The sequence below is a fragment of the Primulina huaijiensis genome, chromosome 15 (genome assembly GCF_012295235.1).
Source record: "Primulina huaijiensis isolate GDHJ02 chromosome 15, ASM1229523v2, whole genome shotgun sequence".
NCBI classification, from domain to species: domain Eukaryota; kingdom Viridiplantae; phylum Streptophyta; class Magnoliopsida; order Lamiales; family Gesneriaceae; genus Primulina; species Primulina huaijiensis.
Window position 1 is genome coordinate 2,834,757 of NC_133320.1, and position 18,870 is coordinate 2,853,626.

The 18,870-nt window shown below is 34.2% G+C and overlaps 2 protein-coding genes across 2 annotated transcripts; one reads left to right on the forward strand and one right to left on the reverse strand.

Annotated features, from left to right (window-relative positions):
- Positions 1-177: 177 nt before the first annotated feature.
- On the reverse strand, positions 178-5,411 carry LOC140959817 (uncharacterized). The gene is made up of 9 exons (XM_073417838.1): positions 5,096-5,411; positions 3,733-3,853; positions 3,523-3,623; positions 2,157-2,282; positions 1,948-2,068; positions 1,776-1,860; positions 1,275-1,388; positions 1,120-1,159; positions 178-767 (listed from the first exon to the last, which is right to left on the reverse strand). Exons 1-9 carry the CDS (start codon positions 5,273-5,275, stop codon positions 615-617), a joined length of 1,041 nt encoding a protein of 346 aa, XP_073273939.1. The 5' UTR covers positions 5,276-5,411; the 3' UTR covers positions 178-614.
- Positions 5,412-15,836: 10,425 nt separating this feature from the next.
- Positions 15,837-18,167, forward strand: LOC140958764 (pentatricopeptide repeat-containing protein At3g02490, mitochondrial-like). Its single transcript, XM_073416328.1, has one exon. The coding sequence runs from the start codon at positions 15,964-15,966 to the stop codon at positions 17,932-17,934; it is 1,971 nt and encodes a 656-aa protein (XP_073272429.1). The 5' UTR covers positions 15,837-15,963; the 3' UTR covers positions 17,935-18,167.
- The last annotated feature ends 703 nt before the right edge of the window (positions 18,168-18,870 follow it).

Genomic DNA, 18,870 nt, shown 5'->3' on the forward strand with positions numbered 1-18,870 from the left:
CATAATTTTAAATTTGATAATTTTTATATATTGTTCTAAAATATTTAATAAATATTCACAGCTTGCTCGAAATAATTCAAATTTGAGAATATACAATTATGTGTTAATACGATATTTTGAACCTTACCTTAAACTATCAATCATCGACATTCAACAACTATATTTTGAGCTTACAACTATAACTAAATTCATCAACATGATACATATCTTACGTTCGTATCATATTGTTCCTAAATTTGTTCAACATACAAGTATAACCTCAAAAGTTAGAAGTTCAATACTGATTTTATAGAGGTGAAACTGCACTAAACTTGAGCAAGTTTAAAATCGAACTAATTGGTGTTTAAAAAAATGACGTCGAAACTCGGTCTTTTGAACTAAGATCAAGATCAATGTATATCTTCAAGTCCAGTTCCTTACCTGTAAAAACAGAGTATTGTTCAAATTGAGCTTCCCCCAAATGATTATTATCAGAGATTAGTCATCGATCAGGCAAGTATTCAAATTCTTAGACAATTCTTTTTCTTGAATCAAGATTACGCCTCTGATGGGCTAACAGAATATGCCGCGATTAATCTCTTGTTTCACCTCTTTTTCTTCCTTCCACCGAACTTTTACCGAAACCACCATCTCTGAATGGCAGACATCGGAGTGTTAAGAAATGGAGCGTACTGCTGCATTAATGGATTCACAGAACGCCCAATCTTGGCCCATGTATTTTGATGGTAACCAGCAGTAACAGGAGAATGATACATAAGTTTCAAAAGCTGTCACAAAGAAAGTTCAAGAACTGAATCAACTTCAATAAGTTGGTCATTTTTTGTCCATAAAATGTTCGACAAAGTAATATATATAAATATCATAGAATCCATGGTATTCTCACGTATTGGTAGGATATTGGACACTGGATTCTCTAATATGAGTACCGAGTCAACGTAAAACGACTGAAATGTTAAAGAGGACCAATTGATCGTAATTTTGAGATCATTGCCCAAGTTTATGCCGACAGGATAGTGGACAACGATAATGGTATATTTAACAGAAACTCGCCAATCTTTAACAAGAATTAGATGCACATAAACATCAATTTCAAGGTTGCAATGCAAAAGCAACACACACCTGCCAGTACATGAACGCCTGTATGATATTCCGCTGCCACCTGTGTATTAAATCAAGGCACAAAACATCAATTTTCGATGTGAATAATCAAAAAAGGTTATAAATAATGAGTTGAATCAGGGTTTGTTCATGAAGAAAATGAAAAAGATACTGACGAGAAAAGAGAAATTATCAGAAGGAACCCAATTCCTATCTCAGCTTGTGATGACAGAACCCCAAGAGTGGTCGTATTTGATTCAACCCAAACACAAGTCTTTTCCAAGTACCTCCTGTGGAGGATCATCAAGAATGTCTCAAATAGGAGGAACAAACATTCAAGACAAATTAGGCTTCATTTATGACAGATTATTAGAGGAAATTTGATACAAAACTAGGAAAAAAGAAGAAATTTCTTCATAAATATCGTTAGACAATCTATAGGTTAAACAAATTTTGATGTACCGTCCTACATATCAAAGTGGGTATAAATGAAAACACAATTCCAAAAACTCAGTAATTAAACCCATTTTCCCTCGTTTGAAGGACTTGTAGTTTAGACATAGTCCAATTGATGTTATCCTCAATCAAGGGTCGTGCCAATAAGCAATACGATAGGACAGTGAGTACAATTTAAGAATTTTGAAATATTCTGCGCTCCCAAAAACTAGCTTTCTCACCTGTACAAGGTGGAATGGTTAAAGTTATGCCTCAGGAACTTTGTGACATGCTCAAGTGTCCGGCACAGAATGGGAATTAAAGCAACTGCCAACATCGAAATTGGTACTTTCAGAATCTCATGCATTCTGTAAACATGACCGAGAAACTAATAAGTGAGCAAGTAATACTTACATTTGAGGCAAACATGCGACGAAACAAAGTTAAGACAGTAAATAGCACAGAGAAAATCTTTTGTAGCCACCACTGATTGAAACCACACCTGCAAAGCCTGCAAGTTCCATGCTCTTGGTTTCTGCAAACAATAATCAGTTACCATAGGCAACCAAAAAATAGAACATAATTCATGGACCGACACAAACAAAGAAACTAAGTGGCATTACCCCATACAATGAATATAGAGAATACAGAGAAGAACAAGCAGTTCCCAAGAACGAAAGCCGATATGCCCGATTTGATAGATTCTGTGGCACTAATGGAAATACTGAAAGAACTCCCACAAGAAATACCTGCAGATGAAGGGGGGAAATTTTTGAGTATCCTAAAATAAATTTTTATTGAAGATGGAAAAAACAACCCCAAGGAAAATTTATCTCTACTACTTTGTTAAGAGATCTAAAGTAACTAACTTTGGAGATATCATGTAATTTTTAAAATGCCAAAAATACACCATCAAAATGACAAAAATACACCACTTTATTTAATATACAAATATCATACAACTATAATCTAGTAAATTTGTAGCTCGTTATAACCATAGTTATTGAAAGCGTGCGCCTAGCAACAAGCGCAGCAGCACTTGAAACAAGCCGGCTTATTGCGTGCGCCTCTGCCCAGACGCGAGGCATCAGAGAGGCGCAGAAGCGTGCACTTTAAAGAAGCGGGTTGATATTTTATAAGTAAATGAATTTAATGATTTAGATACTTGAAATAATTTTCTTAATATATTATGAATTGATGACTTACCAATGAATTTTAAATGATTGAAGTTTTTTTCTTGATTATGATTTACGTTACATTATCTATTTATGAATTTTTATTTACAATATTTGCTATCTTTGTGAAAAATATTATTTTATATAATATTACATTATAAATCACTTTATATATATTGAATTTTAAAATTAATACCACATACGTTTTACTTTGATAAAGTGTGCGCTTCACCTTACGTCTCAGGCTTCAGGGTACCGTAGCGCTTTAGTGCGTCTTGCACCCTAATAACTATGGTTATAACTATCATCCCAAAGAAATTTAAAATTACTTAAATATGTATTTATCTTTATCTAAACTTTTAAATCTTTACATCATCATACAACTTCTAGCATAAAAAAATATTATAAAAATGCATGAATTAAAAATTACAAAAATGTATTTAACACTAAAAAAATTATTTATGTATATATACACGAACAACGTGCCAAGATGCGCAAGTTTAGAATATTTTACAGATCTAGATAAACTTGATTTTTCAAATCTTGATCAAAATCTACACAAGATTGCAGGTAACATTGACCCATCCTTCCAAGCCGAAGGCCCAAAATGTTTAAACGTTATACTAGAAAAAAATTGCAGAATATAATAAAATCTGTGAACACATTAAGAACATTTAAAGCAGGGCATGAATCAAATCATAGACCAATAAAGCAAGACGCGATGCCAGCTCCAATCTGGACATAAAACTTGTAATTTTTGCACCTACAGAAAAGCAGTTAAACATTAACATAATTTCAAATGAATTCAACATACCCAAGCGTTGACAGAAAATTGGATGGTTTGACTATCCCAACGCAATGATGTAGAGTTAGGAGGTGGAGTTGCAGGTGTCCCTGACGTTCTACTCGCAGACCCTACATGACAAGTTCAAGTGAAAATAACACCTAACATCGGAATAAAGAATGAATAAGATATGTAGACCAAAATCATCAACCAATCTCATATAATATAACTAATTCAGACCTGAACTCCGTTGACGTGGATTACTTCCAGAAGCAGATGACGATGTTGATTGTGGTGAGGCTGCCGGTGGTCTTGCAGGTGCAGTACTAGTAGCCATGGGCTCAACAAGAAGTTCTGGATCCTGGCATGTAATATACATGAACTTAGCTACACACAATAAACATCAAGAACTGGCAGGTATAAACATTCTTTTTATGACATTCACAATAAACATTCCAACTAATATTCACACTGAAAACTTAATCTCTCATTTATGCAAGACAAGTATGAAGACGAGGAAAATCCGGGTTCACACACTCCTAAATTTATTATGGCGAACTGAACAGATGCAATGAAAAAGAATTTCAATACACTAGCTGCCCATCTATACCACAAAGATGATCAGGGCCAGAAAAAATTTGTTTGTTACGTTTGACAACACCCAACTAAGCAACTAAAAATCATCATTCTTCTCAAATGAGAAAAAACGAAAAGCATTAAGGCCATCTCCAACCCATATCCTCTATTTTTCATCCTTTATCCTCTAATATAGAGATCTGTGGTCTCTATTTTTAAAAACCTTCTCCAACCCATATCCTCTAAAAATATTAAAAAATACTCCATTTCTTTTTTATCCTTTCAAAAACACACACATATAATTTCTTTTTTTTTTCATTTTCAAAAATCGGCGTTTAACTTTATTGTTGTGTGTGTCTTTTAAATTGTTGGTGATGTCTTTTAATTGTTTGTGATGTCGTTTAATATTGTCTACTGTTTATCATCTAAAAAAATCGCATGTTTATCAAGTTAAATAAATTAAATAGACAAGAAGTGTTTTTAATAAATTATGTTATTAATTTTTGTGATCATTATCTTGTTTATTATTTCCATTTCATGATTATTATATACAATAGACTTATAATTAATTAATGAAAATAATAAAACAATTAAAATAAATTAACTAAGTATAAAAATTATTTAACATTAAAATTAATTAATTAAATAATTTGAAATATAATAATATAAAATAGAACAAAACAAATACATAAAAATATAAAAATACTATTTTGTAATTGTTATTATATCATTTCAGTAATATGGTAGAATCCCGATATTGATCATCAAATGAATAATGATCCTCGCAAAATGAGGATCACTGTTGCAATCTCCATTTAAAATGGAGACTGCATTTGGAGTTGGGTTGGAGCACCAACCCATACTCTATTTTGGAGATTTCCTCCAAAATAGAGATGGGTTGGAGATGCTCTAAACAACCTGATTTCAACAACCAAAAACCTTCACCAAGAAACAAATTAACGAAAAGCAAAAGAATATCCATCTCAAAATCAATTAAATACAAAAAAATGAAGAAAGAAGAACATACAATGTACCGCTGGTAGAATTTGCGCTTGAAATGATCAACGACATCAGATCTGGAAGACATGTGGGGAGGAAGGAGCACGTTTGACCAGTAGTCCGCCCACCGGGCATCGTTCTCATAATCGTAAGCGGCCGCCGCAATCCGCTTCAACTTCTGCGGATCTTCTCCTTCTCCGCCAGCCATTTTCTTCTCTCCCCCCGAGAAATTTCTTCGCGCCTTTGATAGTAGAAACCCTAAGCCTCACTCTCTCACTACTAGATTCGTCGTCGTTCCTTCGCTTTCCTGATTTGGTCTCAGCAATTTATCGGGTCTGACGTAAAATCGCTGTTGTGTTTTTCACGACTTTTACATAAAGTACTGTAGACCGATCTATATATTATACACACATATAAATCGATTTTATTATTTTAAATAATATAGCAAAGGCATCTTAAAAAATAATGTGCAAATCTCTTTTGAAACGGTCTCATGAATCTTTATCTGTGAGACGTGTCAACTCTACTGATTATCACAATAAAAAGTAATACTCTTAGCATAAAAAGTAATATTTTTTCATGGATGATCCAAATAAGAGATCTATCTCACAAAATACGACCCATGAGACCGTCTCACACAAGTTTTTACCAAAAATAATAAACCTTAGATTTTGTCTCAAATATGAGATCTTAAAAGATTTGACCAGAATGATTTCTTGATTCGTGAAGGCCACTTTGTCCCGGTTTCATCCCGTTGCTCAAATCTGCATATTCGTCCGTTGAATCCAAAGCCCTCCCTATCTGCAAACCAAGAAAATGGGTTGGAATGGCATCCGCAGAATTCAAGAAGTGGCAGCACCTGGCTCATTCGAGGTCTTCTTGTAGCAGAATGATGCACACAAGTTGTGGCTGTTAGAAATTATTCTCAAAAATCATGTTTTGCACGTATATAAACATGATATATAATATTCGGAAGCAGATCGAGTATTACCTCCGGCCATTGAGAATTTTTGATTTCTTTTTTTTTCTTCTCGGTTGAAGTCTTCTAAGCACTCCACCCTCTCAATAGATGGTGTAAATGTTTCTTATGAGGTGTGTGCTTAGGGACCTCAATCGCTCTATTTATATGCATTTTTCATACCATCGATGAGTGTATCGGGAATCGAGATTCAGAAGGAAAATCGTGTACGTATCTTAATTTTTCTTGGTCGTCGTCAATTTCAATTTGTACACGCTTCTTCTTTAACATGTGTCACGTTTTTCTTACATTCTCCCACTTGACACATATATCTCTTTTATCATAGGAGAAAATAAAATACATGAATCATGACGATAGTTCCTCTAGAAACAAGTATTATCTTCCATGTATCACAATGCATTATGTATCTCAAACTGTATAATTTAATGAATAAACCTTGTGTTTATTCGAGATCCAACTTTATTGATATTTCTCAAATCAATGAATGTGTACACAACAAATATGAGAAAATATCACATCATAGTTTCATTAAATTTGTTCTTACAACAAAATTACATAAAGGAACCAAGTCTCATTCTTTCTGTATGATCCTTAAATTTCAATGGTGGCATGCCCTTAGTTAAAGGATCCGCAATCATCAATTCAGTGCTAATGTGCTCGATAAGTAACTTCTTATCTTTAACACGTTCTCGTATGGCTAAATATTTAATGTCGATGTGCTTGCTTCGACTACCACTTTTGTTATTTTTAGCCATAAAAACAGCAGCTGAATTGTCACAATATATTCTTAATGGCCTAGATATAGAATCCATAATTCTAAGCCCTGAAATGAAACTCTTCAACCATACACCATGTGAGGTTGCCTCAAAACAAGATACGAACTCAGCTTCCATAGTGGAAGTAGCAGTTAATGTCTGCTTTGCACTTCTCCAAGATACAGCTCCACCAGCTAGCATAAAAATATATCCTGAAGTGGATTTTCTTGAATCAATGCAGCCAGCGTAGTCTGAATCAGAGTAGCCAATTACTTCCAAATTCTCAGTTCGTCTGAACATAAGCATATAATCTTTGGTCCCTTGAAGGTACCTCATTACTTTCTTTGCAGCTTTCCAATGGTCTAAACCTGGATTACTCTGATATCTTCCCAACATCCCAACAACAAATGCAATGTCAGGTCTAGTGCAAACCTGAGCATACATCAAGCTTCCGACAGCAGAAGCATAAGGAATGTTTTTCATTTGTTCCCGCTCTAGATCATTCTTTGGGCATTGGCTCAAATTGAATTTATCGCCTTTCACAACAGGAGCTATACTTGGTGAACAATCTTTCATCCGATATCTCTCTAAAACTTTGTTGATATAGGTTTCTTGAGACAGACCTATAATACCTCGAATTCTATCTCTATGTATCTTAATGCCAATGACATAAGATGCATCACCCATATCCTTCATATCAAAATTTTTAGAGAGAAATTGTTTCACCTCATATAACAAACCCTTATCATTGGTTGCAAGTAATATATCATCCACATATAGAATAAGGAAACAAATCTTGCTCCCACTGACCTTCTGGTATATACATTGATCCATGAGGTTCTCAACGAATCCGAATGAAGAGATAACATCATGAAATTTTAAATACCATTGACGGGAAGCTTGTTTCAATCCATATATAGATTTCTTAAGCTTACAAACCAATTGCTCACCATTACTAGAGAAGAATCCTTCAGGTTGTTTCATATAAACCTCTTCCTCTAGTTCTCCATTGAGAAAAGCTGTTTTCACATCCATTTGTTGCAAATCTAAGTCAAAATGTGCAACTAATGCTAGAATGATANTGATATAGCTGATCTTCTTATTCTAGTAGATCTTCTAAGGTTGTTTGGTTGATCAACAATTTCTTGTTGTTCTTCATTAACAACTTGATCTACTGGATTTTCATCAGCAATTTGTGGAACTTCAGTAATCGGTTTCCTAACACCCATTTGGTCTTGAGGGGTGTGAATAACAACCAATCTTTCATTTGAATAAGAGGGTTGTGCATTAATGTGATCATTCTCAAAAACTATGTCATGATCACTCCCACTAATCAAGTCATTTTCAAGAAATTTTGCATTTCTTGATTCCACAATTCTAGTGTTGTGAGATGGACAATAGAATCTGTACCCTTTGGATTTTTCGGCATACCCAATGAAATATCCACTTATAGTTCTTGGGTCCAGTTTCTTTTCATGTGGGTTGTAAACTCTTATTTCAGAAGGACAACCCCAAACGCGTATATGTTGCAAACTCGGTTTCCAACCTTTAAATAACTCAAATGGCGTCTTTGGGACAGCCTTAGTTGGAACTCGATTTAATATATACACAGCTGTCTTAAGAGCTTCAGTCCACAAGGATTTAGGAAGTTTAGAGCTACTAAACATGCTCCTCACCATGTCCAATAATGTTCGGTTTCTCCTCTCAGCTACGCCATTTTGGTCCGGAGAACCAGGCATAGTATATTGGGCAACAATCCCATGTTCTTGAAGAAACTTCGCAAACGGACCAGGTGCTTGTCCATTCTCAGTGTATCTACCGTAATATTCTCCACCTCTATCAGTTCTCACGATCTTAATATATTTTCCACATTGCTTCTCCACTTCAGCCTTAAAAACCTTAAAGGCTTCAAGTGCTTCGTTTTTATTATGAAGCATGTAGATATACATGTATCGTGAGTAATCATCAATGAAAGAGATGAAGTATTTCGGACTTTGCATGTCCATATCTGGACAACAAATATCTGAATGTATGATTTCTAATATTTCTGTACTCCTCTTGGCACCCTTTTTAGACTTATTAGTCTGCTTTCCCTTAATGCAATCCACACAAGTCTCAAAATCAGTAAAATCTAAAGTACTGAGTACTCCATCATTTACTAATCTTTTAATCCTCTCTATGGAGATGTGTCCCAATCTCCGATGCCATAATATAGAGGAATCTTCATTTATAACACATCTTTTAATACCTCCTTGAACATGCATAGTGGTGTTATTATTTTGTAAAGAAATAGACAAAAGACCATCAACCATTGTACCATTTCCAATAAGATTTGATTTATAAAACAAATTTATTGATTTATCCAAAAACTGAAATGAATAACCAAGGGGTACAAGTTTTGAAACTGAAATTAAATTCCTAGAAAAACTAAGAACATAAAATGTCTTTTCCAATTTTATAATAAAACCACTATTTATCACTATGTAGCAAGTCCCAATAGCCTCCACATGCGAAGACATCTTGTTTCCTGAATAGATGCTCCGCTCATTTTCTATTGGCTTCTTTAGGTTTTGCATACTCTGCAAGGTATTTGTAACATGGATTGTAGAACCAGAATCAATCCACCATGTGTTATAAATCATATTAACCATATTAGATTCATAACAGACAAATGAAGTAGGAATACCTTTCTTTTCAAGCCAGTCTTTAAATTTATTACAATCTTTCTTTATGTGTCCCGTCTTTTTACAGAAGAAACACTTGGATTCTTTCTTGATGTCAGGTTGGTGTGATATTATTCCTTTCCCTTTTTCCTTGACTTTGACTTGCTTCTTGTACTTTCCTTGTGTAGTCATAAAAATATTATCACTCGTTTCCATTAACAACCTTCCTTCCTCTTGAACACACATGGTCATTAATTCATTAATTGACCATTTATCCTTATGTGTGTTGTAAGAAATTTTAAAAGGTCCATATTGTTGTGGAAGAGTGCATAGAATGTAGTGCACAAGAAAAGTCTCAGACATTTCCACTTCAAGTGTTTTGAGCCGAGCCGCTATGTCCCGCATTTTCATGACGTGCTCTCGCACACCTCTCACACTGGTGAGCCTTAATGAAGAGAATNATTTCTTTATGTGTCCCGTCTTTTTACAAAAGAAACACTTGGATTCTTTCTTGATGTCAGGTTGGTGTGATATTATTCCTTTCCCTTTTTCCTTGACTTTGACTTGCTTCTTGTACTTTCCTTGTGTAGTCATAAAAATATTATCACTCGTTTCCATTAACAACCTTCCTTCCTCTTGAACACACATGGTCATTAATTCATTAATTGACCATTTATCCTTATGTGTGTTGTAGGAAATTTTAAAAGGTCCATATTGTTGTGGAAGAGTGCATAGAATGTAGTGCACAAAAAAAGTCTCAGACATTTCCACTTCAAGTGTTTTGAGCCGAGCCGCTATGTCCCGCATTTTCATGATGTGCTCTCGCACACCTCTCACACTGGTGAGCCTTAATGAAGAGAATTCCATAATTAGGGTGCTTGCTAGTGCCTTATCTGAAGACTGAAACTGTTCATCAATAGCCTTCAGTAAGTCTCTGACATTATTATGTTGATCGACAGAACCACGCATACCAGCAGAGATTTTGGTCTTTATGAACATTACGCAGAGTCGATTAGATCGCTCCCATTTTTCATAAAGATCAACATCATCCGGAATGTTGTTTTCAGTAATAGCAGATGGTTCGTCTTTCCGTATAGCATAATCAATATCCATCCACCCTAATTGAAGAAGAATTCTTTCATTCCATATTTTATAGTTATCGCCCTTTAGTTCGGGAATGTCACATTTCATATCAGAAGAACTCACAGGTTGCATAACTGCAAAAAATATCATATGTTTAAAATTCTGAGACGATATCATGTTTTACCAATGTAATTCATGTTTTAAAAATCTAATGACATAAAATTTGCCTGTGGGCTAAAATTTTAATTCAATAAGATTTTTTCTGTAACTTTATGATAAAACTATCAAAATGTATTTTCCTTAACTCCTGTGGGTAAATTAAGTAAAATATAATTTGATATTTTAACCTAATTAGTTATATAAATATAATAAAAATCCATGTGGGGTAAAATTTATTATGTTTATATAATTAATTACAATTGATATCCATTATGTGATCCAAATCCACTTAATGTATAATTTCCCGTAATTAAGGATGCTGTGGCTATTCCTCAATTATTTAAAATTATACGGTTCACCGGACAAAATTTTGGCTTTACTTTAATACTTTATATAATAATTATTTAGTAACATAATCAACATTTTCCAAGAGTGCTCCCAGGAAAGATGGGTAGTGCTAAGGCCCTTTAAATACCTAACTCCTAGTCAGAGCAACATTCCTCAGGGAGACCAGTGGCTAGTCAAGGAAATTTAAACCGATCTATGAAGAACTCCCCCAAATCATGTTTTCTCATGTCACCTTATAATTATTATTCACTTTAATTATCCACATTTTTGTGAATCTTTATAAGCCAAATCTTTTTAATTAAATAACTTTATATTCACATTTTTACTTAATATGAACAAATACGTTCCCCATCAGTTTTTCTCTTCAATCAGAGTAGTGATAAAGTGATGATCACATTTACGAAAAAATGTGGGCTCCTCATCAGTTTTTCTCTTTTATCAGAGTAGTGATAAAGTGAAGATTATTTGTTCATTTGTGAACATCTGAAATATTTATTTTAAATATTATATTCACATCTTACTTGATATGTTCATTTTAAATTATAAACAACTTAATATAATTTAATATGAACACAATATGAATATTAATGTACCAATTATTTTTCAATATTATTTGTATTTTAAATTTCAAAATGCAAACATAATATTAAATTTGCATGTAGATATCAAACATTTATCCATAATATTTGACATTATATCTAACATGCCAAAAATAATATCTAAACATGTATTAGAAATTACGTCGATCTTTGAATTATTTTAATGTGTACAAATTATTGAAACAAATGCTATATGTATATATCACATTATACATATAACTTAATAACACATTAATCATTATTTATTTATTTAATATTATTATTATTTTTTATTTTAAAAAACAATAATAATAATAATAAAATAAATTATTACCGTGGGTCCTCATTAATTTTATTTATTATTTTATTTTAAATAATAAATAAATGTAGTACTTATCCGACATCATGCAATATCAAATTTAATTGATGGGTCTTCGAATTTAATGTATTGCAGCATGATTGATGAACATAATCAACTCATTCATAAATTATCACAATCCTTCTTCCATCTTTCTTCACGCATGCAATTCCGAAATTCATTTCACAATTTTCAGAAACTTTTCCTTCCGAGAACTTCAAAGTGCAACGTGAAGAAATTTTCCGAAGAAATTTTCAGGTACGTAAACTTTCTTAAAATTCATATCCAAACTTCAAGCTTCTTAAAAAAATTTCAAGGCAGAGGTATATATTCTCTGATACCAAATGTTAAAAATTATTCTCAAAAATCATGTTTTGCACGTATATAAACATGATATATAATATGCGGAAGCAGATCGAGTATTACCTCCGGCCATTGAGAATTTTTGATTTCTTTGTTTTTCTTCTCGGTTGAAGCCTTCTAAGCACTCCACCCTCTCAATAAATGGTGTAAATGTTTCTTATGAGGTGTGTGATTAGGGACCTCAATCGCTATATTTATAGGCATTTCTCATACCATCGATGAGTGTATCGGGAGTCGAGATTCAGAAGGAAAATCGTGTGCGTATCTTAATTTTTCTTGGCCGTCGTCAATTTCAATTTGTACACGCTTCTTCTTTAACATATGTCACGTTTTTCTTACCGTGGCTGCATTAATCATCCGGAACATTTCAGTTTCTAGGAAGTCTTTGTCCAACCTTAGATCTACCAAGTCACTGAAATTTTTTGTCTTGAGTGCTCGCTCGTGCAAGTAAAGGACGAGCATGAAGATTAGACAATTAAAAGCTATCTTGTTAACAAGAGCAGGGCTTAATATGATCCAAGATTCGAACTTAGCGTGTATTGAATATGTGATACTATTGATGAAATAATAATATAAAAGAATCTGAATTTTTGGAAATTCAACAGGATATAACCATTTTACCCATGGTTCGTCGGAACGGTTGCGGTGTTTGGAACGGCAACTACCATTCCGGTTCCAATGTTATGTTGCGGAACGGTTGTATTAAAAAAATTAATAAATTCAAAAAATTGGTAAAAAAATTTAAATATAAATTACGTCATACTAAAAAATAAAATATATGAAGTTATTACAAATTAATATATCAATACAAAACTATTTTACAATAATAACACAATAAGAGATACACACTAAAAATTATAACGTACCAAAGCTAATACCATGAAGAATGACGCGGAGGAGCGAAATCATTGTTATATTCTTCATCTGTATCTTGTAGATTAAATTGATTTCGAACATTTGGATATTGACGTGATTGTCCATAGGGATATTGATTAGATTGAGATGACAAAAGATCATTAGAATAGGATGACTCATTTTGTAATAGTGTTTAGTCACGACGATTATAGTATCCGAATCCACGATATACAGTAGAACTATTAGCTGTACTTGAAGATCTATAATCGGGACCATGACGTCCAACACCACGCCATATAGATGATAAAGATTCATTGTATCTATCACCAATATATTGAGACGACCCAAAATCAAATCCACAATGTCTAATTCCATGTGTACCAGATGTTGAAAAATCAAATGATTTATCAAAAAAATCGTGTCTAGAATTATAATTACCCTGATATCCATATCCACCTGATTGATATCCAGTCGGATCATACCCAACATGCTGAGAGTCCCAATTGTAACTCATCGATCCATAATTATCTGTCATTTGAATTTGTCGATTTCCCCCCAATCTAAGTCATCTTATATGTTCTTCGACACCCATGTATAGTTGAGTAGAATCAGCTGAATGTTCTTTATCACCAGCGCTAAAGAATTCTGATAAACTTTCCAAGAAACGACGTTGTTCCTCAATTCTAGGACGGTAACCATGATCAGTATCTTGTGTTGCATTATAATTTTCATCTCCTTTTGCCCATATCATACCTGCGATATGTTGGTCATCTTGAGAGCAAAGAGAAAAGAAGAAAATTGAAGATATATTAGTATATAGATCCTTTTAATTTGAGTTTAACGTTCCGTTCTACCATTCCCGTTCCACCCCACCGTTCTCTCGTCTTTATAACGTTGAAGAACGGCGCTACAAAGCATTCACCGATTTGCCCTGGAACTTTGGAACGCCAATGGCCGTTCCCGTTTCGAGACGGGGGTTCCGGCCGCGGCGCAGCCGTTCCGGCGAACCATGTTTTACCAAGAAGATATATAATGAGCAAGAAGTGGTGGTGGACCTCAACCATTCAACCAGGCTTTCATCTCCTAAAGGTTGAGATGCATCGGTAGGCGTACGACCAGTAATGAGCTCCAGAAGCACAAAACCAAATGAAAAAACTTCGGATTTCTCAATCAATTTACCAATTGATGCATACTCAGGAGCCAAAGTATCTGTATAGGTCCAAATAGTTTTGAATATACAACACACATAACTATTCATTACAAGAATTGTTGGACAAATGAAGCAAAATACTCCAGTTTCTCCAAATTATACTCAAACCAAAGTATCTGGCAACCTACCCGAAGGTTCCCACTATCCTTGTTGATACATGTGTACGTAAATCCAACTCGAATGCTAGCTTCGCAAGCCCAAAATCTGAAATCTGTCCATTTGTGTAAAGAAATTGCTTCATAAATGATTATGCTAGGCTATGACTTACCAGTTTGAATGTATTTGTATTCGAAATGGACATACTCGAGCTTCAAAGTTGTTATCGAGGACAATATTTGAGGAAAGATTAACATAAATTACCCGAAAACGAGATGTAATCAATACATAAAAGTAGTTATCAACTCTAAAGAATTGAATCACACCACCTAATTGAAAGCCATCCCTTATCAATAATTCAAGATTGATTCTAACTTTTCAAGAAGCTGAAAATTGTGTCCATGCGCGTCGCCTCATATTTGAAGTTTAATTTGATTGATTGTTAAAATATTTTAGGCAAACTTATACTTTGTATTTTATTCCAATATATACACTTCCAATGTTTATCATTTAAGTAATANATTTTATTTTTTAAATCTGTCAAATCGTTTGAGTTGGTTTCTTTTATGTTATTTTTTTTAAAAAAAAAATCAGTCAAACCGAATAAACTAACTTTAAAAAAAATTCATTTTTTTATATTCAAATGGTATTAGATTTTTTTCATGAAATTCGGTTAATTCAAATATCGATTGAAATAACTGATTTTAATTCGATGTGATTTGTTTAGTTTTGATGAAAAAACGGCCAATTTATATTTGCTAAAAAAGTTTTATCCATACAATTTAACAGATTCATTTCATTTTGCTCGTTTTTTTTAAAATAAAAAACCAAACAAGCCAAATCAAATTAATATCTATTAATCCGATCAGTATAGGAATTTCTTTTTTTAAAAAATAATCTCCCTAATTTTCGCTAATATTTTTTTTTATTGTTGTTGACTTTATTATATTTGTTATTTTAATATTTTAAACATTGTTGTTAATACGCGCAACTAATTTACTCAAATAATCGTCTTCATCTTCTTAATTTTTTTAAAAATAATAATATTATAAATAATTTATTAATTTTTAAAATGAAATAAAAAAATCGTGGCGGATTGCCTTAATTTGATAATAATTTTTTAAAAAAATATATCATGCCAGCTAACGAAATACAATGTACAAATCAATGTCGCCGTCGACGTAGGATAGTTAACAGTAGGGGCCAAAAGTCCATTTTCGGAAATCGGGTGGCCAAACCGATATTTTAACAAAATATAGAGGCCAATTGAATATTACACGGTTTTTAGGATCTGTTGGGTATTTCATAGTCTTCACTAGATTCCCAAAAACACCTCCTTGAAAAACCCTAATAGCAAGAAATCAAAAATCGAAAAACATTTCATAAGCCATCACCCTTCTGAATACGAGGAGCCCCAGTAGAATCGAAGATCCTTGGACATTTTGTATCATGAGGAATCAATGGCTCCGATTGTTTCTTCTCCGATGCCAAACTCAATGTCCGCCCCACATTTATAGACATTCTCAGGTAAAACCTGTCCGCTCCTCAAATCCATCACTTCTCCAGTCGCCTGCACCTTTCGCAAATCTGAATCCCTTCATCGTGTTTCGGTATTTTTCATCATCGCCCGAGCTTGCTGTTGAGCCGCAGAAACCTCCCTCCGATCAGACTTTTGTGTTAGCTGATATTTTCGCTAAGCCTGATAAGTCTGCTGAAGAAATTAAGCAGGAGTTGGATTCTAATAATGTTATTTTTACGCATGATCTGGTTTTGAGCGCTCTACGAAGTGACCACACAACCCCTGATGTCGCGAGAAGACTTTTCGATTGGGTTTTGGAGAGTAATAGTGATAAACTGAGCTCAAAGTCATACAATTTAATGTTGGGGATTTTGGGTTCTAATGGGTTTGTGAAGGAATCTTGGGATATGATTAGTCAAATGAAAAAGAAAGGCTATGGTGTGTCAAAAGGCACATTTGTAAGGATTTCCGATAAGTTCAAGGCAGATGGATTGAACGAAGATGTTGAGAAACTGAAAGACTTGTATGCTTCTGGTTCGGCAAGCATTAAAATTAATGATCCTAGAAACGATAGTACTCCCCACAAGTTTTCTTCTTGTGTTTCTCAAATAATAAGGAGAGAAGTGTGGGGTAATGACGTGGAAAAGCGGTTGCAGGAGTCAGATGTGGAATTTTCTGGTGAACTGGTTACGATGGTGTTGGAGAATCGTGAGTTAGAGCTCAATAAAGTTTTGATTTTCTTCAGGTGGGTCGAGGAGAGTGGGTTGTTTAAGCACAATCAAAGTACATATAATGCAATGGCTAGAGGATTGTGTAGAAAGGAGTACGTCGAGAAGTTTTGGATGTTTGTGAATGAAATGAGAGGTGCAGGTTATGAAATGGAGAGGGAAACTTATTTTATGGTATTGGAGCGGTTTGTGAGGTCTAAAATGATGAAGGATGCTGTAGACTTGTATGAGTTTGCCATGACTGGTGGGAATAAACCTTCAGTCCAGGATTGCATTTTCCTTTTGAAGAAAATAGTAGTTAGCAAGGAATTAGATATGAATTTGTTTTTGAAAGTTGTGAGGATTTTTAATGAAAGTGGGAATGTCTTCACTGATGCTAACCTAAATTCGATACTCAAGTCTTTAACTAGTGTTGGGAGATTGACAGAGTGGAAAGAAATATTGGAAGCAATGGAAAAGGGTGGTTATCTACCTAGTGTTTCTACTCAATGTCAGATTGCCTTCAAGCTTGGTAGTGGTGGGAAAAGCAGGGGAGCACGGGAATTTATGGATAAAATGGTAGAGGCAGAGGGTGGTACGGATAACAGTACTTGGGTTTCTTTGGTTAAAGGATATTGCTTGGCTCGTGATTTGGATGAAGCAACTTGTACGTTACGTAAAATGGTCGAGCAACAGGGGGCCTCATCTGATTCTGAGCGTGCTTTACAATTGTTGGTGGGTACATATTGTCGAAAGAACAGGCCTTCAAGTGCATACAAGTTAGTTTTAGAGATGGTTAATGACAAAGGGTTAACTCCTCGGCATACCACATACAAAGAATTGACGAGCACACTGTTACTCAAAAAGCGTTTCAAAGAGGCACTAGATGTGATGGGTATGATGAAGAATCATGGGTACCCTCCAGTTTTGGATTCCTTTGTTGCATATCTTTCCAGGATTGGCAATGCTGAAGAAGCTGTCTGGTTTTCACGAGCCCTGGCTTCAAAGAGATCTCCTTCAGAATCTACGTATTTTCGTCTATTTCAAGCATATTTAAAAGCTGGACGACAAAATGAAGCTCAGGATTTCCTTGCTAAATGCCCTAGTCACATAAAGAATCATGCAGATGTTTTGAATTTGTTTTGTACCATGAAATCTGGAGATAAAGCTCGGAATGACGGCAGAGTCCTTTAGGACTCGAAATATGTCGTACCTGTTGTTTCTTGTAGCACTATGTGATGGGGTATTTCCTTGAAATGTTTTCGATTCCGTCTCCTCACATTCCAATTTATTAAATTTTGTGGTGGTTTTTGAAGCATGCTTAAATTTTGATAGAAATAAATTCGGGAATAACACAAAGTGAACATATATTTTAACATAACAAGTGCACTTACATTGGAGTATGTATATGTGATAAAGATTTTCGATTGGTAATGTTGTGTTGTTCTGATGTCTTTCACGGGATATAAATTAACTTTTGTTAATTTTAGTCGTGCATTATAGAAGCTTAGAGAACAAGAGAGAATTTGAGTTTCGTACATAAAATATGGCCCCAAAACACACGATGATACCTGTAAAACATGAGAAGGAAATTTGAGAGTTCGCCGAGATTAACTTATAGAACTACAAACCCGAAAGGTACGAATAAATCCCAGAAAATTTACAGCGGAAAACACTTCAAAACATTACATTTGCGGTTTTTTTTTATCCTGGTAAAGACGTCTGACCCAATGTGACATTATCAACCAGGGGTGATGCCTGTATTTAAAGGTATAAAACCTTTCTCCAGTCAGACTAGTGTCGGATCATTTCGTTTGCAAACTCCTCGCCGACTAGAATGTTGTCCAAGAAGATTGCTCGATCGATACAACGCCGATTTCCCCTAACCTAAGTTGTTTGCATTTTTTATTAATTTAATTAGTTTATTCCAATTAAACATTTTGTAATTATCATACAATAATTTTTAAAAAGTGGACTAGGACCTAGTGTGATCCCAGCTTAGCACACCATAAACAGAGGGAATCTGTTTTTGTACTGGAACGAACAGAAACTCGGCATCACCGACGGCAAAAAACAACCTCACTATTATTGTTCCAAATTTCCTCCTTTCTCAGCTTTACTGATAGCAGA

Bases quoted from the DNA above. Each gene is read 5' to 3' on its own strand.
- LOC140959817 (XM_073417838.1), bottom strand. From the start codon at position 5,275: ATGGCTGGCGGAGAAGGAGAAGATCCGCAGAAGTTGAAGCGGATTGCG. The intron at 2,283-3,522 runs GTATGTTGAATT...CTTCATCTGCAG, and splicing joins AATTTTCTGTCAACGCTTGG to GTATTTCTTGTGGGAGTTCT. The intron at 768-1,119 runs GTGTGTGTTGCT...TCTTTGTGACAG, and splicing joins AGGCGTTCATGTACTGGCAG to CTTTTGAAACTTATGTATCA.
- LOC140958764 (XM_073416328.1), top strand. From the start codon at position 15,964: ATGAGGAATCAATGGCTCCGATTGTTTCTTCTCCGATGCCAAACTCAA.